Source organism: Chelonoidis abingdonii, chromosome 1, assembly GCF_003597395.2.
Source record: "Chelonoidis abingdonii isolate Lonesome George chromosome 1, CheloAbing_2.0, whole genome shotgun sequence".
Lineage (NCBI taxonomy): Eukaryota > Metazoa > Chordata > Testudines > Testudinidae > Chelonoidis > Chelonoidis abingdonii.
Window position 1 is genome coordinate 89,185,871 of NC_133769.1, and position 24,488 is coordinate 89,210,358.

At 43.7% G+C, this 24,488-nt stretch overlaps 1 protein-coding gene across 6 annotated transcripts in view; it reads left to right on the forward strand.

Moving 5' to 3' along the window:
• The window catches only part of CFAP54 (cilia and flagella associated protein 54), a 208,781-nt gene that overhangs the window by 40,460 nt on the left and 143,833 nt on the right, over positions 1–24,488 (forward strand). For 5 of the 6 annotated variants that reach the window (XM_032788533.2, XM_032788537.2, XM_032788538.2 and 2 more), the window contains exons 15-20: positions 968–1,115; positions 1,946–2,013; positions 13,229–13,357; positions 18,420–18,564; positions 20,228–20,305; positions 20,419–20,540. In XM_032788533.2, the coding sequence (XP_032644424.2) occupies positions 968–1,115; positions 1,946–2,013; positions 13,229–13,357; positions 18,420–18,564; positions 20,228–20,305; positions 20,419–20,540 (690 nt within the window). The remainder of the gene's footprint in view (positions 1–967; positions 1,116–1,945; positions 2,014–13,228; positions 13,358–18,419; positions 18,565–20,227; positions 20,306–20,418; positions 20,541–24,488) is intronic. The other variant, XM_032788535.2, reaches the window with a different exon arrangement.

Here is a 24,488-nt window from a genome sequence, read left to right on the forward strand (position 1 = left end):
GGCAAAGATGGCTTTGAGCCAGCTTGATCTTGGGCTGCTCGAAAAGTTGAAGAGGTCCCTGTTGTAATTAAACACAGACTCCTGGGAGCCTTTATGTGTTATGACAGCCTCCTGGGGCTGACCTGTGGACAGCAACACTGCCAAGAATATGTATAGCCCTGTGACTCTGCCCCAGGCACCCTTCTCTCCCAAGTACATCAAGGCTTCAGAGGGGATGTTTGGACAGCAGCTTTATGGCTCTCATTTTCTGTGCCCAGGCCAGGAGTATCGAGGTATTTAGAACCCCTTTATGCTGCTTCATCCCTTTTACCTAGCATAAAGGAACCGGAGTGGGGTTAAGGATCTCATCCTATCTAAGGATCACTGTAGGGCGCAAACAACATTGGATCATATGCTTCCATAGCTTCCATGCCTAAAAGGTGACAACCACTGTTTTCCTTACAATGACTGCTTCCAGATTCTATACACCTGATGAAATCTGCTATGGGATTTGGCATCCTGTCGTACCAACATATAGTACAATAGGTGTCCCATGCAGAACACCTGCAAAGTAAAAAAACGAAAGAAAACAAACAAACAAACAAAAGAACTTGTGATCTGAAGGAATGTTGGAGGAAGCATGAAGTAAAAGTAATAAGTGTCGTAACTTGGAAAAACAAAGCAAATTACTACACATAACTGATAAATTAATGTTTCTATGAGGACTATTAAGGCCTATATTTTGCCTAACTCTTGTGCAGGTACATGGGGCTGGGGGAGATGTAAGGAATTTGCTCCCTTCTTTGTGCCCTTTTTTTCAGAAGGGCCAAGTGCTATTATATTTCATGTGTTATGATCAATTTACAAGTGTGTCTAAACAATTTGGAGTGCAAAAAATCATCAATGTTTGGAATACATAAATATGAATTTTTTTTATTCAGTTTTTTGAACAGCTTTAAGATTCTTGCTTTATATATTTTTCTTCTAGTGGGTTCACATACTTTGGATAATAAATGAAGTAATTCACAGCAGTAACATAGTAGATGCTAATGTGGTAGTACTTGCAGAGGTCACATTACGTCTGACTGCAATATTGGAGAACATAGCTGACTGTGCAAATAAATCAGCAAAAACAGGTAAAATGTTCAACAAGGTAATAGGAGTGTTATTGGAAGTAGGTATGGAAGGAATATCTAAATATAATATATAATTTGCTAATCAGTTTTCTTTTTTATTGACCATTTTCTGAATTGAAGTCTGAGAGAGGTTTTCAAATAAGTTTATTTGTTTTAGTTGGTTGTTGATAGCAGCATGCTTGATTTTATTTTAAATAAATGCTATAAAATATAAATGTTTTAGACCTAAGTTGGTGAGTGTGACAGATGCCCTTCATTCAGAATAAATGGAAGAAGCAGTTAAGCTTCTTTATGGAGTAAGATAGCTGGAGATAATATGAGCCACCACCTAAAACACAGGCCATATGCAAGGCCAGTCAGAAACTGAGCGATGTGGGCAGAAGAGTTTCTCTGGGTTTCGCTGGATGGAGGTAGGTCTGTTTGTGAGACAAAGCTCTGAGAAGTAGCCAGAGAATAGCCAGTGAGAAGGAGACAGAAAGCCAAAAAGATAGCCGTTTCCCACAGCTCCTTTTGGCCGGGAACGGTGAACCACGACCACTGGGAGCTCTAGGGGGCCATGCTTGCGGATGGTCAATGTAAACAAAATGTCTCGCGGCCCGCCAGTGGATTACCCTGATGGACTGCGTGCTGAAGGTTGCCGACCCCTGTTTAGAGCATTAAAATATGCAATAATCAAAACAATATGATTAATCTCGGAGTCAAGTGCTAGAAAACTACTATTTCCAAGGTCTTCAGTTATTAATAGAACTAGTCAATTATTATTAGTGTTATAAATTCAGTGCAGTTGATTTTGATTTTGATTTTACGTATTTTTTTTTTTTTTAATCCAGCAGGAGAAAGACGTGAATCAGCATTGCCTTCACAAACTCATATCTGTGACATTCCTGAAATACTGAAGGTAATATAAAATTCTTTGCCACTTGCATAACATTTTCAGAAAGCATAGCACATGTCCCTTTCTAAAGATTTTAAAGTTAGAAACATTCCTATCAAATGTAGTTTTTAATTTTATGAAGTTGAAACATTTTGCACAGATATGCTGGAGCAGAGAAAAATTGTAGATACTTCAAATCTTCATCATGTAAACCCAGAGAAGTTATTTTTTTCTGACCTTGTACAGTCCTTTGTGATCTGAAAAATATTTTGTGCTAAAGCTCATTCTTCCTTTATACCATGCCCATAGTTCTTTCCATTGTATTCTCTCTGTTGTGCTGCAGTCAGAGCAGGCCTTAGCGTGTGGAATGGACTTGCGAAACAATTTCTCAGGTGCTCCTCCAAACATAGCTGCACATAGCGATGTGTCAGGTGGGGATTCCCAGTGTTGGAATAGGAGTCCCAGGTCCCAACCACATATCTTTGCACAAAAATCAACCCTCTCTCCTAGGAGGTCAGAGTTAGCAAGCAATTAACAATAGAACAACACTGTTATCTAACCCAGGCAGAGCCGGGAACAGACCCAGGCCACAATCTTTAACAGGGGCTACATAGACTTCCTTGGTACAGCATACAGCAAAGTGGTCCCCAGCCACACACAGACTCTGCCCCATGCGAACTACAAACTGGCCCCCATCAATACAACCTGCGTTAACACCTCTGTTGTGAGCGCAAACTGATTGGTCTTTTGGTGTGGTCTCAGCTATCCTGTCAGCTCCAGGCTGCATGTCTGTAAGAGTCCCCTTCTGCAAACGGCTGGTTCCTCTGCTAGCAGCTCCTGGTTGTGACTCTGCACCTCAGCATTCTGGGGTTTCTCAGTCTTTGCCCCAGCTCAGTGCTGCTGCTTCTCCTTTGCCTACAGTTGGCAACTTTCTCATTGCTGAAAACTGGACCTCCCTGACCTTCCCCTGTCCTGCCTCTTCCCATGAGGCCCCACCCCCACTCGCTCCTCTCCCCCAAACTGTTGCTTGCTCTCCCTCACACCGTAGCTTGCTCCCCCGACTCCTGGGACTCACCTGCCACCTGCAGAGCTAGTCTGGGAGGAACTGGAGTCTGCCTGCCCAATCGGGCTACAGCAGCAGGGCTCTGGCTCAGAGAAGGATCGAGGGGCTGGGGGCAATTGGGGCATGGGAGGGTGGACAGGGAGAAGTCCCCGGAGTGAGGGGCTGAGGTGGGGGCATTCAGAGCACAAACTGAGAGGGGATGCAGAAGGGGAGGTGGACAGGATCTCCCTCGGTGGTGGCAGTGGCACTGCGCTAGTACCTACCTCTCTGCTGGAGCTGGAGCTGGAGCTGAAGCTAGCGGGCCAGGAGCCAGTTCTCACCATCAGCAGTTGAGCAGCTCCTCCAGGCAACAGCAGCTGCTCTTCCCCCTCCCACCCCAGCAGGGATGCTGATTGCAGTTAGTCCAGTAACTGGATTTTTAATGTCCAGTCAGTACTGCAGTACTGACGGGACACTACCAGGTCCCCTTTTTGACCATACTTTCCGGTCAAAAACTGGACACCTAGGAAACCTACCTCTGCCCTTTCTTTTGTTCTGTCTTTGAACCTTCTCTGGCTTGGTCCCTGTCCTGCCCTCCTGTCTGCTCATTGGCTCAAACCAACCCAAGTGGGCCATAGTTAAGTCTGCGTCCCTGTTTTGGAGTGGCACAGCTCCCTAGCCTCTTTCTCGTCCCATACCCGCCACCATATAAACACAACTGTTCCCATGTAGCATCCACACCCCATAGCTTGACACCCTCAGAACTGCTGTATCAGTCAGGTGGAGGGCCCCTATTTGTTTTTTATGTAACCCTTCTGCCCCTCTGAGTTGGCAGCAACAAGGGCCAGGTTCAGTATCCAGGGGTTCCGTTTCAATAATACCATGCGTAACTGGCTCGAGCCCCCACCCAGTGACCTGGGACACTTACATACCACACCCTCCTGGGCGCCTCTAGGAGGCAATACTTCCCCTCTCGCAAACACGGAGTCTGAGTGTAGCGAAATCTTTTTAATAAAGGAAGGAATCAATGCGGCATCCCATTGGAGAAACACCACAAACAGAGTTATAACAACAAACCATAACCACCCCCAAGTACATTTGGCAATGTCCTTTTTCCCCTTAGGGTCTTAAGTCTAATCACTCCAAAGTCCAACAACCCAAAAAGTCTCTGGTCAATGCCACCCAAAATTCAAGAGTCTATTTGTAGAGGTCCCTCCCCCCAGCCTGGGTGAAAGGGCACTTACGTGGTCCAGGGCCAACTGCCCTGCCTCTCCGTGGGTTCTGCTTCAGCCTTCTCCACGAACTGCTCCGCTTACCAGCCGCTCCACTCTGCTCCTCCGCCGTCCTCACAAACTGCTCCGCTCCACCAGCTGCCTCGTGAGCTGCTCCAGTTGTCCTGCAAACTGCTCGGCTCCACTCGCTCTGCGGGCTGCTCCACACGTCCACAGCTACTCCGCTCTGCCAGCCGGTCCGCTCCAGCCATCCCACAAACTGCTCCATGGCCAGCTGCTCTGTTCAACAGTATAGCTTCAGGCTCCCCCACTAGTTAGCACAGCACTCCAGTGCTCCCAGCTCAGTAATTTCAGCTCTTTTGTGATTTCAGCTCTTAGTGATTTCAGCACATAGTAGGGGAGCCCCAGTGCTAGTGCACCATTAGCCCAAAGTGAGTTCAGCTCAGCAACCTGTATCTAGAGTCTTAAGGAATAAAAAACAACTCTGACATTCTACAGTGGAAAATGAGGGGGTGGAAACTGGTGCTTCTAGCTCCACAAGGAGCCTGCACCACTAGGCACAAATACCTGTCCCAAACCTCTCAATTCACTGGGTTTTTGGAACCCATGTCCCTTGTCTAGCACAGTGTCATTTAATTTATATTGAGACATTTCTGTCACAAAGCAGTCCCGTAGTTCCTCATTCACACAATCAGGTGGCAACACTTATCTATCCCGCCCCAACAATGAAGAAATTGGGGATCCCAGAAATGTCAAAATAACCATTCCCAGGCTCCTTGCTGGCTCCTTGCTGGACGTGCCTATGCAAATATTTAAGACCTCACATTCCGGACATTCTTTCCACACTTCCCATAATTCACCACCAGATGTCAGGGCACAGCTCATTCTGACTCTGCTTACATTTAAAACAGCAGGGTACTCCTTCCTCATTGCTCTTTTCTCCTCCCCCACTCACCCCAGGACCAGACTTGGGTGCCTCCTCCTTGGGTTCTCCAACTTCGCTGTTTGGCTCCTCCCCTGCCGTGGGGCCAGAAATGCACACAAGCACAAGGATTATTCCAGGAACTGTGTACAGTAGAAACCTCTCAGAGATAGCACTACACAATGGCTGAACCTGCGGACGTGGCAGGTAAACAAACCAGCCCAGCCCGCCAGGGTGCTTACGCTGGTGAGCTGTGTGCCAGGGTTGCCGATCCTTGTTCTAGGAGCTGACTGCAGCTGACTTGCAGCATGCCCGGGCCACTTTAATGGGGATGGCATCTCAAGTCCAGTACTTCATGGTCAGGGCTTCCAATACATGATCATCCAGTACTTCTGGTTCTGGTGTTGTCAGCAGTCTGGACAGGGCATCAGCAAAGGTGTGTCTTGCCAGACCAGAATTCCAGAGAAATTGTAGTTGGCCAGTCTTAAAATCCAGCATTGTTCTAGTGCTCCCATCTTGACAGAGCTGATATGCTCCAGTGGATTGTTATCCATGTATGTAGTGAAGCAGGTCACTGCCAGGTAGCCCTTAAACTTTTTGGTGATTGCCCAGACCAGAGCCAGGAATTCTGATTTGAAGGAGCTGTAATTTTGTTCTTCCAATCTGATTGTTTTAATGCTTGACTGGCATATGTTTTCACCGTCTCCAACCTCTCCTGGTCCTGGAAAAATACAGCCCCTAGTTGCTGACATCTGTATACAGTTTGTAGTTCAGGCAGACCAAGTGAGTGGATGGACGATACTAAGTGCATCAACAAGTTTTTGGCCTGCTCTTTACCCATCCAGTCCTGATACATTGGGTGGTCACAGCTGCTAATGAGAGGTCCCATCAGTCCCACCCTAAGGCCACTCCCAAGGATAAAGAATTTACGAGGCAGGGTTTATATGGCAGAAAGAATTTATTCCACCGCCACTCTTCCAATAAGAGTCTCTCATTATCAGACTCTCTTGTCAAAATATAATTTTATTAATTCCTCTGCAATTTCTGAATTTGCTGACAAGTTGCCAGAGTACCATAAAGAACAGTTTTTAGCTTTGGTTTCTGAGGGACATCTTACGGTTCATACATCCCTTCCAGCAGCAGTAAACACGTGATATGGCCTCACGTTCTGTAGCCTTTGCAGTCTCCATGCAGTGTTGTTTGTGGCTATATGCTACTGGTATTTTAAAGTAGCTGCAGAACACAATAGAGGACTTATCTTTTGAGAGTTCTAAACTGTTGTCTGCTAACCAGATGATGCTATTCACACACTGAAGGACTCTCAGGCGACAGTTCATTCATTAGGAGCTGTGATGGGGCAAGGCCAGATGGCTACAATAAAGTCCTGAGAAATAGATATGTTAGCCCCAGGCTAAACAGATCCCTAGGACCATGGTAACCAAATGGCAGTTGCTCCAGGTTAATCAAGGCACCTGGAGCCAATTAAGACCTTTCTAGAAGGCAGTAGAGATAGCTACTTTAATTAGAACACCTGCAGCCAATCAAGGCAGGCTAATCAGGGACCGGTTAAAAGGAGCTTCACTCGAGTCAGGGCAGAGAGGAGCCAGAGGAAAGGAGTGCGAGTGAGGAGCAGGAGCAAGAAGGCAAGGAGCTGAAGAGTGAGAGAGTGTACTGCTGGAGGATTTAGGAGACAAGCACATCAGACATCAGGAGGAAGATCCTGTGGTGAGGATAAAGAAGGTGTTTGGAGGAGGCCATGGGGAAGTAGCCCAGGGAGTTGTAGCTGTCATGCAGCTGTTACAGGAGGTACTATAGACAGCTGCAATCCACAGGGCCCTGGGCTGGAACCCAGAGTAGAGGGCGGGCCCGGGTTCCCCCCAAACCTCCCAACTCCTGGTCAGACACAGGAGGAGTTGACCCAGACTGTGGGGAAGATCACTGAGGTGAGCAAATCTGCCAAGAAGCACAGGACCCACCAGGGTAGAGGAGGAACTTTGTCACAGAGCATGTATGCTGGTTACAAAGAGGAGTCAGTTTAGGCTACAGTCTTACTCCAGACCTTCATTCCAACAGAGATCTAAGTGAAAGCCAAGACCTCTTTGATTTGCCAGCCTTCTCCATTGGGCAAGGAGGGTGGTGGGGGTGGGGTCTTTCTCACCAAGCAGCTGCAGTTTCCAAGCAATCATTTTAACTTCTTGGTCAGACAGCACCCCAACTATATCTCTTCTCTTTCGATCATGTCTGTCCCTTTTTCACCGTGCTTGGGAAAGCATCACGTCAGATATGTGAGTGCTCAGCAGAGTAAAGGAGGGATATGTTATCCAATTTACTTCCCTCTCTTTTTCCAATCAGCCTTCCCCATCCCTTTCAGGGACCTTTCTCATGAGTGTGTATTACTTCAAGAACTATGGTCTCTTCTAGAATTGGGAGGAAGGAAGAAGTTCCTTACCAACACAGAGGAAAAGGCTTCTATTCCCAGTATTTCCTGGTCCCAAAAAAATCTGATGGCCTCTGCCCCATTCTAGATCTAAGAATGTTAAACTATTTCATCAAGAAAATCAAGTTCAGGATTTTCACCCTTGTTTCTATTATCCCTTCTCTGGATCTGGGAAATTGGAATGCTGCCTTTTGTTTACAGGATGCATACTTCCACATGGTGATACATTCTTGGCACAGGAAGTACCTTCAATTCATAGCAGCACCAACTGTTACTGGTACACAGTGCTTCCCTTCAGATTGTCATCAGCCCCAACAGTCTTCACCAATTGCATAGTAATAATGATAGCCTATCACTGCTGTTTGGCCACTCAAATATTTCCTTACCTGGATGATTGGCTAGTTTGTGGAGCATCAAGTACAAAACAGCATCCTAGTCATAAGACAACTGTTCTCCCAGCTGGCCTGAAACTAAATTTGGACAAATCACAATTACAGCCAACACAGTGCATAACTTTCGTTGGTGCAGATCTCGTTGCCAGGACCACCATAACTTACCTTCCAAAGGGTAGGTATCAGTTATAGCTTTCCTCTCTGGAAGCCTGAAGTCCAACCTTAAGACAACAGTGCATGTCAGCTTTCAGCTCTTGGGTTACATGCCAGACTTCAACTCCACTGTCTGTAGGTCTGGATCTATTAGATATGTTGTCTGTCCAACCACTCTTTGGACTTGTGGATTTGTGTTTCTGCATGAATTCTTCAGTCTCTTGATTTTGTGTCTGGATCCCTATTAAGTGTGCCGAAAAGTTATGTTTTTGTCCCCAAAACTGAATATAACTCTGATAACAGATGCCTATACCAAAGTTTGGGGAGCCCATTTTGGTCAACTCCAGAAACAAACTCTTTGATCACGTCAGGGAGTTTAGCTCCGTATGAATGTGCTAGAGGTCTGAGCTGTTCTTCAGACCAGCAAGATGTTTGTCTACCATCGAAAACTATGTGATACAAATTCTTACAGTCAACACCTTCGCCATGTTTTATCTTAACAAGCAGAGAGGTGCAAGATGACCTCAACTGTGCGAGGAGGCAACCATCATGTGGAATTTGTTCATTCATTATGTTTCTCTGAAGGCTTTTCATCTTTCAGGAGTGAGAAACACACTTGCAGATTCCATCAGCAGGGTTTTTGTACATCAACATGAGTGGACAATCAGGAAGGACATTCTCCTTCAGAACTCCCACCACTTAGGGAACCCAGCAATAGACTGGTTTGATACCAACTTGAACAAGTGTACGAGATTTTGCTTAAGCCAGGCCACAGTCTGAGTTCCATCATGGATACCTTTCTTCTTCCATGATCCAGTCATCTCCTACATGCATTCTCTCCAGTTCCTCTCATTCTGTAGGGAACTCAGGAAGCTGAAAAGAAACAGAAGAACAGTGATTTTTATTGCATGGGTGTGGCTAAGACAATATTGGGTCCTGGCTCTACATCAGCTTTCTGTCCAGTTGCCAATAATTTTACCACTAGTTGAGGATCCTCTGTCCCAGAACCAAGGCAAGTCTCTACATCCTAACCTCCGGTCTCTCTCCATTTTATGCATGGATGATCTCTGGTTGAATTCTCAGGAGAAATTGTGCTCCTACGTGGTTCAAACCATCTTGATGAGCAGAAGAAAAGAATACACTAGAGCCATGTATGTAGCAAAGTGGAAGAGTTTTTTGATTTGAACACAAACTCAACATTTATCACTCTATCACATGGAAGTTATGTATATGCTAGACTGTATGTTGGCACCTGAAATCACCAGACCTTTCAGTTAGTTTTGTGAGATGTCACCTGGCTTCCATTTCTGTGTTACATCTGCAAGTAGATGGATTTTTCCATTTTCTCTTACTCTCTCATTTCCCAATTCTTGAAAGATTAATGATTACCATCCTGTATCTGATCCTGTACCTGTATGGGATCTTAGTGTAATCCTCACCAAACTCATAGGAACACCCCCCCCCTTCAAGTCTATGGCTACAACCTCACTATTGTTGTTTATGAAAACAGCTTTTCAGATGGCAATCAATTCTGCTATGGGGGTTTCAGAACTTCATGCTCTTTTCGGTGATACTCCTTTCATAGTTTTTGACAAAGACAAGATTCCCCTGAGGCTATCCCTTAAGTTTATGCCTAAGGTAGTGCCAGATTTCCAAATGAATCAAACTATTAATTCGCCAAGGGTTTTTTTTTCCGAAACCCCATTTTTCTAAAGCTGAAGAAACACTTCGTACCTTGGATGTTCATGGAGATTTGGCATTCTACCTGACTGTACTAGATCCTTCAGGGCTTCTCCCAGGCTGCATGTAGTGTCAACTCAGTGAATCCCACATTGGATTTCTGATTGCATTAAGCTCTACTACAATCTTGCTCAAGTTTCTCCTCCACTGAGCATAATGGTTCACTCCACCAGGGCTCTGTCAACTTCATCAGCCTTTCTGAGCAATGTTCCCATAGCTGATATCTGCAAGTCAGCAACATGGTCATCTGTATCTACTTTTTTAGCTCATTATGCCATCACTCAAACCTCTTGTAACAATGCCAGTTTTGGCAAATTGGCATTACAATCTCTGATCAGATTATCCAAAGGCCCTCTATCTCTAAGGGGCTGATGAGTCACCTGTAGTGGAATGTATAGGTGCACAATGACTTAAAGGAGAAAAAATAATCACTTATTCATATAGTAACTGTTGTTCTTAGAGATGTGTAGTGCACCTATATGTTCCACAATCCTTTCATCTTTCCCGCTACCTTGGACATGACATACAGTGGTGCAAAGGAGAGGGAGGTGGCAGCCACGCCCTTTTTCTGTCCTTGCCTGAGAGTGTGAGGAGAGATGGGGTGCATGTGTCACTTAGTGTTACTGCTGGCAAAAGTCTCTGACTTGAGTGCCCTAGGTACACAAACACCATCAGCAGCAGAATACATATGTGCACAACAGCAGGTAAATAACCATTTTTTTCCCTACGCGGGCAATGCTCCACCATCTGCTGGAATGTTCCTGGGGTGTTGCAGAGGCTAAATGGCCTGTGCATGAATTCATAGAGTCCTATGGGGGTAATGAAGGCCATTTTTTCCTGGTCCTGTGATGTCATTGGTACCTGCCAATACCCACAAGATAGCTCAATGGTGGAGAATAGGGAGGCGTATTTAAGGGCAGTCAATGCTTCTGCTCTGTAGGGGAGTGATCCTTATGCATAACTTGGTTGAGTTTCCATTAGTCCACACAGAAGCGGAGTTTCCCTATTTTTTTTTTCTTTACCAGAACATGGGCAGCCCATGGACTGAAGTTTTCTCTGATAATATCTGCTTCCTTCATTTCATTGAGCATCTCTTTTATTGGTTGACATAAGGCAAGAGGGACCATCTGGAACCTCTCTCGGATCAGGGAATGGTTTGTGGCAATCAGGTGCTGGATATGAGTCTGTCACAGGATGCTCTACTCACTGTAGAGCGCCTCCTTCTGGCCATGTTTGGGCATTAGCTCTGCCAGCCTGACGTCCCTCCTGTACTTGCGCCTTCTGTCAGTCTCACTGTCTTCAGACTTGACTACTTCTGGTCACTGTAGTCCATCCCTTCCAGGGTATCAAAGTTTCTTGGAACCCGCTGTTCCAGGTAGTCTTTCCTCTCACTGCCCCTTAATGACACCACTGCCCAGTGGCTGATAGGGGAACCCAGGCCCACCTTCTACACTGGGTTCCAGCCCAGAGACCCTACCATAAGCAGTCAAGGTCTGCACGGCCTGGAACCCTACTGCTGTATACCTGGGCTACTTCCTATCTTTCCTTCTCTCACCCTGAGAGTAACTGCAGCCTCTTTTTCTCTGCAGCTCCCTTCTAGTCCCAGCTGCTGGGCTTTATACAGGCCCCTTGTGTTTCTATCCAGCTGAATTTTATCTCTAATTAATCCTTGTTCCCTGGCTCCTCTTCCAGGTGCAGCCTATGAAGTTAATTGGCCCACTTAGTCACCTAAACCCCTTAAGGCTTTGTGTAGGGTGGACAGCCCATCACAGTCACACACTCAAAGTTGGCCAGTGGCAGAATGTTTCCAAGTCAGATGTTTCCTCTGTTCTATGGTAATCTCCTCATTGCCCATATCTATCTCCTGGAGCCAGACCTCCTGAACCTTCGCTAATGCTACTCTGCAAGGCAATAGGCGCACTCCCAGCCTCTGGTGTCTTGTTGGGAATTGCCACAGGTGCCCAGTGAAGGCAGAGGACCTGTGCAATGACCTAATTCAGATTCAGGACTCTCCTGGCAGCACCCCTTTCTTGACAGTGGCCAAGCTACAGGCCACCATGATCAGGTTTGCACTGGTGTTGGGGTAGGGCTCCGCTGAGGTGGTATAATCTTTGTCTTACACAGGAGGACGGTCTTGGTGTCTGGTACTATTCTCAGAAGGTGAGTGTCCCGGATCTTAGCCTTTCCATGCATGTTAGGGAAGCATTGATACTTCTGTATTTCTCTATTGGTGTTCTACCACACCCTTTTTCCTGCAGAGTATCCAGGGTTAATGACCCTGCAGTGCCTTTAGAAGTTCATTATAGCAGTATTGAAGCAGGTTCATGCATTGAACAACAGGGGGCAGGGTGTGGTTATGAGTTTCACTTACAGTGATCCCCTGTTGGCAAAAGCCCCATTCAGTGAGATCTTCGAAGGAGACTGTTTTGTAAGTTGTGTGTGAATGAAACATAACTTAACTGAAGCCCTTATCTTGTTCAGAGTGCACCCTTGTGCAGTTCAGGGCATTGCAGTGCTGTCCAGGCAAATACTTCCAGATTATGGCATTTTTTCTTTTAAAGTAATCTAGGAAATTTCAAATAAAAAAAACCCTCTATATCGAGAGACCATTCAAGTTCCATTACTAAGCCCTATAGGACAAAAAGCTATACGGTATTGTATTATTTGAGATATAATGCGTCATTAGGTAATTTAAGGACCATGGGCCAGATTTTAAAAGGTATTTAGGCATGCAGTAGGCATTTTGATAAGCACCTAGGTGCCTAACATTCATTGAAATCAATGACTTTAGGCACATAGATGCTTTTGAAAATCCAAGTAAATGCCTAAATAAATTTATAAATCTGGCTTTATATCTTAATGCATATGCACAGGGAGTATACATAACACTGGAATATCCTAACTTTAGAATGCTTGCTTCTGAACCTTATTTTTTTTACAGTTTTTTAAATAGAATATTGTAAAACTCCTGCTAGAGAATACTAAATTTATGGTTGAGATTTCAGCTCTGTTGTAAACATATTTTGAGAAATTTGTCTTTGCGGATTTGAATGTTGTTTTAGAAAGTTTCAGGAGACTCTGTCCATGTGTGTGTTTAGTTATATGTGAATGAGAATATACATATTTACCACTAACTGATAAATGGCTGAACTTTAAAATTTCAAAATTAGCATGTGAAACCAATGGGAATATTGTCTGTCTAAAGAGAATATGGTTGGACCTTAATAGCAACAACAAAAAATGATTGCACTTTGCTTTCCATAATATATAATGTAGCTGTTATCGCTACTCTCAGTTTATTTGTATGTGAATTTATTTCAGAAAAGCCCTGCAGAACAGTTACATTTTGCTTATGAAAATCTTGAAAAAGCAATTAATGGAATGAACATGTCTCGCTTAATGACCATTTTACCAGATGGAAAATCAGTATTTGACACCTATTGTACAAAGGTAAAGTATTACAAACCAGTCAGCTTAACTTCTGTACCCAGAAAGATAATGGAGCAAATAATTAAGCAATCAGTTTGCAAATATCTAGAAGACAATAAGGTGATAAGTAACAATCAGCATGGATTTGTCAAAAAGAAATTATGTCAAATCAACTTGATAGCTTTCTTTGACAGGGTAACAAGCCTTGTGGATGGGGGGAAGTGGTAGACATAGTATATCTTGACTTCAGTAAAGCTTTTGATACTGTCTCACATAACCTTCTCATAAACTAGGGAAATGCAACCTAGATGGAGCTACCTATAAGGTAGGTGAAAAACTAGTTGGAAAACAGTTCCCAGAAATAGTTATCAGAGGTTCACAGTCATGCTGGAAGCACATAATGAGTGGGGTCCCTGAGGGATCAGTTCTGGGTCTGGTTCTGTTCAATATCTTCATCAGTGATTTAGATAATAATGGCGTAGAGAGTACACTTATAAAGTTTGTGGATGATACCAAGCTGAGAGGGGTTGCAAGTGGTTTGGAGGACAGGATTAAACTTCAAAATGATATGGACAAACTGGAGAAATGGTCTGAAGTAAATAGGATGAAATTCAATAAGGACAAATGCAAAGTATTTCATTTAGGAAGGAACAATCAGTTGCACACATACAAAATGGAAAATGACTGCCTAGGAAGGAGTACTGTGGAAAGCGGGGGTCATAGTGGACCACCAGCTAAATATGAGTCTGCAGCGTAACGCCATTGCAAAAAATGCAAACAACATTCTGGGACATATTAGCAGTAGTGTTGTAAGCAAGACATGAGAAGTAATTCTTCTGCACTACTCTGCGCTGATTAGGCCTCAGCTGGAATATTATATCCAGTTCTGGGCACCACATTTCAGGAAGGATATGGACAAATTGCAGAGAGTCCAGAGAAGGGCAACAGAAATGATTAAAGGTCTAGAACACATGAACTATGAGGGAAGATTGGAAAAATTGGGTTTGTTTGGTCTGGAAAAGAGAAGACTGAGAGGCGACATAACAGTTTTCAAGTATGTAAAAGATTGTTGCAGGGAGAAATTCTCCCCCCTCCCCCCCCGCAACCTTTGAGGATAGGACGAGAAGCAGTGGGCTTATACTGAAGCAAGGGAGGTTTAGGTTGGACATTAGGGAAAAACTTCCTAACTGTCAGGGTGGTTAAACACTGGAATACATTTCTTAGGAAGGTTGTGGAATCTCCATCACTGAAGATTCTTAAGAGCAGGTTAGACAAATATCTGTCAGGGATGGTCTAGATAATACTTAGTCCTGTCACGAGTGCAGGAAACTGGACTAGATGACCTCTCAAGGGCCTTTCCAGTCCTATTATTCTAGTCAAAATGACAAATTAGAACAATGGGGTTTGGTTAAATTAGAAACCCAGGCTATGTTTACACTTGGAAATTGTGGCACCCATTTCACAGATTCATAGATTCCAAGGCCAGAAGGAATCATTGTGATCATCTAGTCCAGTGATGAGCAACCTGCGGCCAGTCAGGATAATCTGCTGGTGGGCTGCGAGACAGTTTGTTTACACTGACGATCTGCAGGCATGGTCACCTACAGCTCCCAGTGGCCACGGTTCACCATTCCTGGCCAATGGGAGCTGTGGGCAGTGGCACAGGCCGCAGGGAAGTGCTGGCTGGAACAGTGAACCGCGACCACTGGGAGCTGCAGACGGCCATGCCTGCAGATGGTCAATGTAAACAAACTGTCTTGTGGCCCGCCAGCTGATTACCCTGACAGGTCATGGGCCGCAGGTTGCCCAGCACTGGACTGACCTCCTGTATAAGACAGACCATAGAATATCCCCAAAATAATTCCTACAGCAGATCTTTTAGAAGGACATCCAATTTTGATTTAAAAATTGTCAGTGATGGAGAATCTATCATGACCCTTGGTAAATTGTTCCAATGGTTAATCCACTGTTAAAAATTTATACCTTTATTTCCAGTCTTAATGTGTCTTTAATTTCCAGCTATTGGATCATGTTATACCTTTCTCTGCTAGATTGAAGAGCCCATTATTAAATATTTGTTCCCCTATAGATACTTATAGACTGTAATCAAGTCACCCCTTAACTGTCTCTTTGTTAAGATAAATAGATTGAGCTCCTTGAGTCCATCACTGTAAGGCATGTTTTCTAATCCTTTAATCATTCTCGTGGGCTCTTCTCTGAACCCTCTCCAGTTTATCAACATCCTTTTTGAATTGTGGACACCAGAACTGGACACAGTATTCTAGATGTAGTCCTATCAGTGCCAAATATAGAGGTACAATTACCTCTCTACTCCTATTTGAGTGTCCCCTGTTTATGAATCTCTGGATCGCATTAGCTCTTCTAGTCACATTATCACATTAGGAGCTTATGTTCAGCTGATTATCCACCACAATCCCCCATTTTTTTTCAGAGGCACTGCTTCCCGGGGTAGAGTCCCCCATTGTATAAGTATGGCCTACATGCTATGTTCCTAGATGTATATATTTACATTTGGGCATATTAATACTCATATTGTTTGCTTGTGCCCAGTTTACCTAGTGTTGCACATTGCTCTGAATCAGGGACCTGTCTTCTTCATTATTTATCCCCCCCCCCAATTTTTGTCATCTGCAAACTTTAACAGTGATGATTTTATGTTTTCTTCCAGATCATTGATAAAATGTTTTAAAAAGCATAGGGCTAAGAACCAATCCCTGCAGGACCCCACTAGAAACACACAAGCTCGATGATGATTCACCATTTACAATTACATTGAGACCTATTAGTTAGCCAGTTTTTAATCCATTTAATGCGTGTCATGTTAATTCTATATCGTTTTAGTTTTTTAATCAAAATTTTGTGTAGTTCCAAATCAAACACCTTACAGAAGTCTATTATGTCAATACTATTACTTTTCTCAACCAAATCTCATCAAAAAAGATATCTAGTTTGACAGGATCTGTTTTCCATAAACCCATGTTGATTTGCATTAATTAATTTTTTATTAATCAAGTCCTGTATCAGCCATTCCATTATCTTGCCTGGGATCCATTTCAGGCTGACAGACCTATAATTACCCAGAGCATCCCATTTACCTTTTTTAAAAATTGGCACAACATTAGCTTTCTTCCATTCTTCTGGAACCTCCCCAGTGCTCCAAGACTTATTGAAAATCAATGTTAATGGTAGGGTTAATGGTAGGGTGACCAGATGTCCGAATTTTATAGAGACAGGGGGATTAACGTTAGGGAGGGAGAGGAATTATTTAAGCTTAGTACTAATGTAGGCACGAGGACGAATGGGTACAAACTGGATATTAGGAAGTTTAGACTTGAAATTAGACGAAGGTTTCTAACCATTAGGGGAGTGAAGTTCTGGAACAGCCTTCCGAGGGAAGTAGTGGGGGCAAAAGACTTATCTGGCTTTAAGACTAAGCTTGATAAGTATATGGAGGGGATGTTATGATGGGATAGTTTAATTTGGGCAATTGATCTTGGATTATCGGCAGATAAGTCTGCTCAATGGTCTGTGAGGGGATGTTGGATGGGATGGGAACTGAGTTACTGCAGAGAATTCTTTCCTGGGTGCTGGCTGGTGAGTCTTGCCCACATGCTCAGGGTTTAGCTGATCGCCATATTTGGGGTCGGGAAGGAATTTTCCTCCAGGGCGGATTGGCAGAGGCCCTGGAGGTTTTTCGCCTTCCTCTGCAGCGTGGGGCATGGGTCGCTTGCTGGTGGATTCTCTGCAGCTTGAGGTCTTCAAATCACAATTTTGAGGATTTCAATAACTCAGTCATGGGTTAGGGGTTGTTATAAATGTGTATGGGTAGGGTTTTGTGGCCTGCCTTGTGCAGGAGGTCAGACTAGATGATCATATTGGTCCCTTCTGACCTATGAGTCTATGAGTCCCGATTTTTGGGTCTTTTTCTTATATAGGCTCCTATTACCCCCCCCCACCCCATCCTGATTTTTCACACTTGCTGTCTGGTCACCCTAGTTAATGGTCTAGCGAGCTCCTCAGCCAGCTCTTTTAAAACTCTTGGATACAATTTATTTGGACCTGCTGATCTAAAAATGTTTGACTTTAGAAGCTTCTGCTTAACATCCCTCAGAGATACTAGTGGAATGGAAAAAGTGTTATCACCTTATGTAGAAACTATATAATCTGTTTTCCCTAAATTCAGAACAGAAATATCTATCAGACACTCTGCCTTTTCTGCATTATTATTGATTATTGTGCCATTTTCATCTAGTAATGGATCAATACCATTGTTAGGATTCTTTTAATTCTTAATACATTTTTAAAAATCCCGTTGTCCTTAACTCTGCTGGCCACATATTTCTCCTTATGTCTCTTTGTTTCCCTTAACAGTTTTCCACAGTTCTTACCTTCTGATTCGTATTCATTACTATCCACTTCCCCCTTCCTCCATTTGTTTATATTTATTTATGTATTTATTTATTTATAGCTGCCTTCACTTTTACTCTAAACCAGGTCATCTTTTTTTAACCAGCATTGCATTCTTCCTCAATTGTGGCTTTCTGGGCTTCTAGTAAGTTCTTAAATGATTCCAAATTATCATTCACGTTTTTCTGGTTAAATTTTTCTTCCAGCAGATTTGTCTCATACACATTGTAAAACACATCATCTCCACCCATCCTACATAAAAGGCAGGTTGAAAACGATCATTTCCCTGATGTGAACAGCATCTATTATTTCCATAACCTATTGTGGGGTAGTTGACAACAGATAGCATTATTTCATTTTTAATGTAGATAGTTCATTTGAGAGTACTTTTGTGACTTCTGATTGTAAGATTCAGAAATCCTTGTTATATTTCTTACCTGTTTCTATGTATTATACTTTACTATTGATTTTGCTTTAGACTATTGCAAAGAGAATGAATTTCTGAATATTTGTGATCTATATAGTTATGGCAAATTACTGAAACTTCCTCAACATACTGAATTAGTAATTTTCTTATTAGTAATTTCAAAATAAATGTATTAAAACAGTTTATTTTCAATCAGTATTTGCTTAATTAATGCTTCCTTTTAATCAGAAGAATTCAAATGGCCAAAATCTGAATGCTTCTTCAGCATATGGTGATAAGCCAGCCCCAGGAAACAATTTTGTGATGGATTTGCACTTGGAGCTTATTCAGGCTCAACACAGAGTTGCTGTGAGACTTCTTAATATGAAACAAGGTAAGGTTTAATAAAGCTAAGTAACTTTCACAGTTGAATTAATCTGTGCGTTAGTATATTTTTGTAATGTTATTTAAGTAATAAAAGTTTATCAATGCTTGTAAAATGCAGCAAATTTGGGGCAGTTTATATTTCACACACAATCAGAAATAACATGTTGAGATTAATGTCTGTTTATCAAACAATACCCTGCAGTCTTTAATCTGTACTCAGTTACATCAGTGGGAATTAAACCTTAACAAGGACTCCAGGATTTGGCTCCTAGACAGTGAGTTACATGATTTCAATTGTATTGCAAATTGCTGTAATGTCATTAAAAAGAAGGAAGGAAGAAGCTCTGTAGATGGATCATCTGTAGAATACACTCTCTCTCTTTCTCTCTCCCTCTCTCTCAAAGTGGATTTGAATAATTTATTTTATACTATTTGTAGTCTCAATTTCTATGCTACCAATTTATCCTTATCTACTCGATGTTAGCAAGCAACCTGCTCTCCCACTCTTTTATATAGAAGGCCCCAAAGAACCACTTGCTTGGTCCATTTTTTATATTTAAAAGCCACTATAAATCTTGCACTTCAGAATTTCCCATGCAATCCTAGCGTGCTAGGGTACCTCTTCACCTTGTCAGCCTCAGTGTTTCTCCCTTGGACAGTGTAGGGGCCTGGAGTAAATCAGTCTGACTCTGGAGGGGTTTTTTCTTCACTGTGGTTTATTTTTCCTTATTTACATGGTTGGCCGCAGGATAGGCCCAAGAAGTTCTCTTAAGCAAAACGAGAACAAACCCAAACTCCCAACACAAACAGAAATATTTTCCCCTTTCCCTTCTCTGGGCTGTTACCGTAGGACACTGGCTCCTCTCTTTCACCAGAAAAGGGGTTTTTAAAGGTCACTAGCAGCCCTTAATTGGCCTCAGGTATCTCTAGTTAATCTGAGTCTCTCACACTTTTATTCTCACACACACACACACACACACACACACACACACACACACACACACACACACACACACACACACACACACACACACACACACACACACATTATTATTGTTGTTATTACTTCTTGGTCCTTCCTGTCAAAATGCTTGTGGTGAGCCAGGAGTGGCTAGGGGATGCAGGAGGGCTGTGGGCTCTGGCAAGGTGCAGCCCTCAGGTGACAGCGCGAAGCCTGCCTAGAGCCACTGCCACTGTCACACATGAAGCTTGGTGTATGTCAGCAATGGGGAGGTTCTGGGAGTCCGTGGGTGGGAGTGGTGGCTGTGCCCCCTCAACACACTGGGGTCAGCAGTGCTGGCTGGGGACTGCCTTCAGTGGAGCATAGGGCATCAGTTTAATAATACTGCGTAGGGCCTCATAAATCCTAAAGATGGCTCTGATCACACTCTTATATCTTTCAGGACTGACTTTGTCACACTAGATAACAAAGATCCCTCTTTCCCCATGAGCTAGCAGTGCTCCTAAGGATAGCAGGGATAGGGGGATGGAATATTTTTGCTTGTCAGCTCACTCCAAGAAATGTTGATGAGCCAAACAAAAGAACAGAGAGGAGCAGCTATTGTCAGAGTAGGAATTCAGATACAGAACTACCTATAAACCCTCTTACAGTACTCTTCAACAGGGACAACATGATGAGCAAGAGGATGAAGTGTTTTCTTTCCATATAGGTGTTCAAATGGATGGCAAAAATCTCAAGTCTACTAAGTCTCCTGGGAAAGATGTAAATTGCCTTCATCTCTTCACAGGTAATAACTATTAATGTATTGATTAAAAAGCTTAATGTATTATTGCTGTAAAATATGTAAATATTTAAGAATTCTTATTATATCACTTGTTTAACAATATATTTGTTTTATAGAATCAGATATAATGAATAAAATAAAAAAGAATAAGTTATCCAAAGCTATCTTCCTGATGCAAAAGGCTGTATTGATGTTCCCTAAAGGCTCAGCCAGTTCTTCCCAAAAGCACCTCCTTGAGGTAATATAAATTATCTTTACTGTGAAATTTCTGAAGTACCCTTTAAAATACTAGTTTTTCACATTCCATGTAACTGGGGACTGGATTATTTATTCTTGCAAAAACACCCAAAAGGAAGGGATCTGGGAACTTGAAGTCCACATGAAAACCCTGTTGCAGAATTTTCCTTGAAGCATTCCATGAGGTGGGATGGAGGGAGGAATAGAAGGAAAGGGAAAGAAGTGTTTTTGACTCTTGTGGAATGGGCATTTGTTTCATCCCTAAATATCATGGATTATCTGGAGGACAAGCCCTTCAGGAACAAATCCTGCAGCACTGAGCCAGGTCTGCAGATCTCCCCAAATCCTTCTTGTCCCAAATGTAGGATTTTCTCCTAAAACTACATTGGATAGAGATTCAAGATGAGATATGTTCAGTCCTGGATCAATGACAGGTGTACGGCTTGATATTTTTCAACTCACGGGGGTGAGTGCATTGCATGCCTGATCCAGAGCCCATTGAAGTAATTGGGAATCTTTCCATTGACTGCAATGGCCTTTGCCCCAATTCCTATCCATTAGAATCCTCTCTTGCTCAGTGAAGTACGGTACTTGTTTCTAGCCCTGGAGCAGGAAGATATTGGACTCTAAAACTTGTGACTATACAGTATTAGAAAATATTTTCTGTCATTTTTAGAAGTTTCTAAAATGTTAGTTATTTTTCTCATCCTTTCAGTCCCAGACAGTTGGATCATGGTAACAAAAACACCTGGCTTTACAGATAAAAGAATACAAAAAGTGGTCCTAATAAGATTTTTAGAACACTCTAGAAATATTTTAAACTATTTATTTTTTCTGTAAAATATGTGGTATATGGCAGAATACAAAATGGGGTGCGGTGCTATGAAGATTTACCAGCAATTTGGCCGTGATGACCTGTAGTTCCACCACTTTTGAGTAACATGGCCATCCCAAACAAATGCTGGTAAAGAGTTTATTTGATACCATGTTATTGTATATTCTTTTCTCTTCCTGTGTATCTATCGCACACCAAAAAGGTAGGTAAAAAGAATGTTACTTAGATTTGCAAGTTAGATACTCAAGAGTTAGGAATGCAAAAAATAAGGTTGCCTGTGCAATCTCCTAGCTAGCAGAAGGAGAAAGCTGGTGCATGTAGGTGGGTGAGGAAGTGGGCTGGCTGCTGGGGTGTAACAGGGCTATCTATTTCCTGAGCATCCACTTGTGGCCAGAGGTCATTGTTTCCCTGAACTCAGTCCAAATTAAATTACTACCTTTCTAGGGATTCATTGTATTTAGTCTTCTGGGTACACACTGGCCATCCAGGCCCCAACCCCATTCAAAGTCTGTCTCCTCTTAAGTAGGGATTCCCACCCCTCCTTCCCAGAGCTGGGTCCTGTCACAGTCACAGGCTTTATTTGGCTGGAGTTCAGCCTTCTGGTTCTTACTACTCCACTTTTCTGGTATCAGGGTCTTTCCTGAAGGAGCCTTTCTTACTCCTTTTAGCTTCCTGAACTTTGCCTCTTCACTGTAGCTTTCAGCTGGTCTTTATAGGGGAAACACTAGATCGCTCTCAGGTTGGGCTCATCCTGTAATTTGAGTTGTTTTAGCCTCAGGCTCTCTGGCTCATGGGACAAGCCACCCTGTTATATGGGGCCATCTGCTGAGATTGGGGGTGGTGGAAGGGAGACTGATCCCGCTCTCTCTCTCATCTTCCTCCTGCCAGTATGGGGTTTACCACGGTGCCACTGGCGCCATGGCGCTGGGCCCACACTCCAAAGGTGCCCCGGTCCAGCCCACTCTTCTCCACCCCCCACTCTCTCCTGCGGGGACAGCGGGCAGAAGCGTGGTCCTGCCAGCTTCTGCTGCAGGGCAGGCTCCGCCAGCAGCCAGGTCCCCCCCTTCCCCGCCTCTTCCCTGGAGCATACCACATTCCTCCCCCTCCCCCTCCCAGTGCTTCCCCCACCACCGAACAGCTATTTGCTTGTGTGAGGGAGGGGGAAGAGCGGGGCCACAGCGTGTTTGCTGCTCAGGGAGGAGGCAGAGAAGAGGCAAGGGCAGGCCTTGGGGAAGGGGGTGGAATCGGGGCATACCCCCCAGGACACTGCTGTGACCCACTCAGCGCAGGGGGCTGGGAGCACCCCCAGCCCTCTGCCCTGACTCCTGCACCCCCCCCACACGACCGCAGCCCTGACTCCTGCACCACCCCCACATCCCAACCCCCACCATGAGCACCAAACAGGAGTTCCTGCACACACACCCACATTCCCACCTGCACTTCTTGCACCAAACAGGAGCTACCCCAGGTAAGTGCTCCATACCCCAACCTCCTACCCCAATCCTGAGGCTCCCTCACCCTAACTCCTGGCCAGACCCTGCATCCCTCTCAGCCATTCTCTGTGCAGACAGCATCACACCTGCCCAGGGCACTGCAACAATCACACACCCTTATCCGACCCCTATTTAAAAATGCATAAGGGAAACTGAGGCACCCACACAGTATTCAGAGAAAACATTAAGAACATTCCCACTTTTCACACTGGAGGAGGGACAGCTCAGTGCAGAGAGAGACAAAGAGAATGGGCTAGAACCAGGGAAAAGGTAGATCCGTGCTCTGTGTGGGCGGGGGGGGAAAATCCTGTTTACCTTCTCCCTAGCCCTGCTGCGCTTGCAGTTTACCCCCAGCCTCTCCCTTGCTCTAGGGACCAACCCTAGCTCCCTCCCAGCTGTGCTTTTGCCCCCAGCCCCAGCCTTGTTCCAGTCAGCAGGGACTAATCCTCCCCCCATGCCCCACTATGCTCATCTTGCCCCTGGCCCCTGCCTCGCTCCAGCTGAGGGACCAATCCTCCCCCCCTCCCCACCATGCCCCACTGTCAGAGTGGATAAAACTATCTAAAGATACATTATATCTCATCATAGAATAGAGATTATAAATTCTAATTCCATAGTATGAGACAATATATTCATGTAATGTTTAAGAAAAGTTTTGTAAGTGAGTTCCAATAGTTCATGGATTAGGGACCCAGTCTTATGGGATTCCACAGGCTTCTCTATTGATTATTTAGGTTAATCTTGGGACTCCGTGCTCAGTCTAGAGAATACCATCAGAGATGCTTAGTTTTGTAGTTCTCAAACTGTGGATTTGGGTCTCCAGAGGTAACATGCTTGTTAACAGCAAAAATGTTTTTAAATAAATAAATAATGTTTAGAGGTGAGAAATAAGACCTCAACTCTATTGTCCCTCTGCAAATTTGTGTATACAGAGTCAATCCCTTACCTCTCTCTAAAAGTGTAAAGTTTCGAAAAGTTCAATGAATAGAAGATTGTTGGGGGCAGAATAGATCTGGACAAGGAGAAGAAATCTGGAGATAAATGTGAGAAGTGAGGGACATATGCTTTTTTGTTAAAATATTATGTTTGCTGTTGAAGAAAAAGATCCAGAATACTTAACATTGTTGTTTTAGTTAAATAAAACAATTTAAATGTCTGTCTGGTGATGGTCTCCCGGTACAGCATGGCAAGAAAATCCTCCAAATATTAACAATTAACCTGTTGAATTGGAGATAGTCCACCTCCCGATGACATCCTAAATATCTGCTCAATTACCTTTGGTAAATGAAATAACCAAAAATAATTCATTTTCTGATATAGCTGTAAAACTCATCTGAAAAGTTTTCAAAATAAATCACTGTTTAAAAATGTATAGTGTGTACCTTCTAAATATGAAACCTACATCTATCTGTGAGTTGTGAAGAGTATGTGTTAAGGTTATAACAACCAACAAGGATGCACTTTTATGTAGAAAACCATGATTAAATCGAGTCTTCCTGACTAGGAATTCTTCATGATTTAAATCAAATCCACCCTGCCGCTATGCTCTTGCCCCTGGCCCCTTCATTCCCCAGGGGGGCCCACAAATCTGTTTGGGGCCGGGCCCACAAAATCCGGCCCT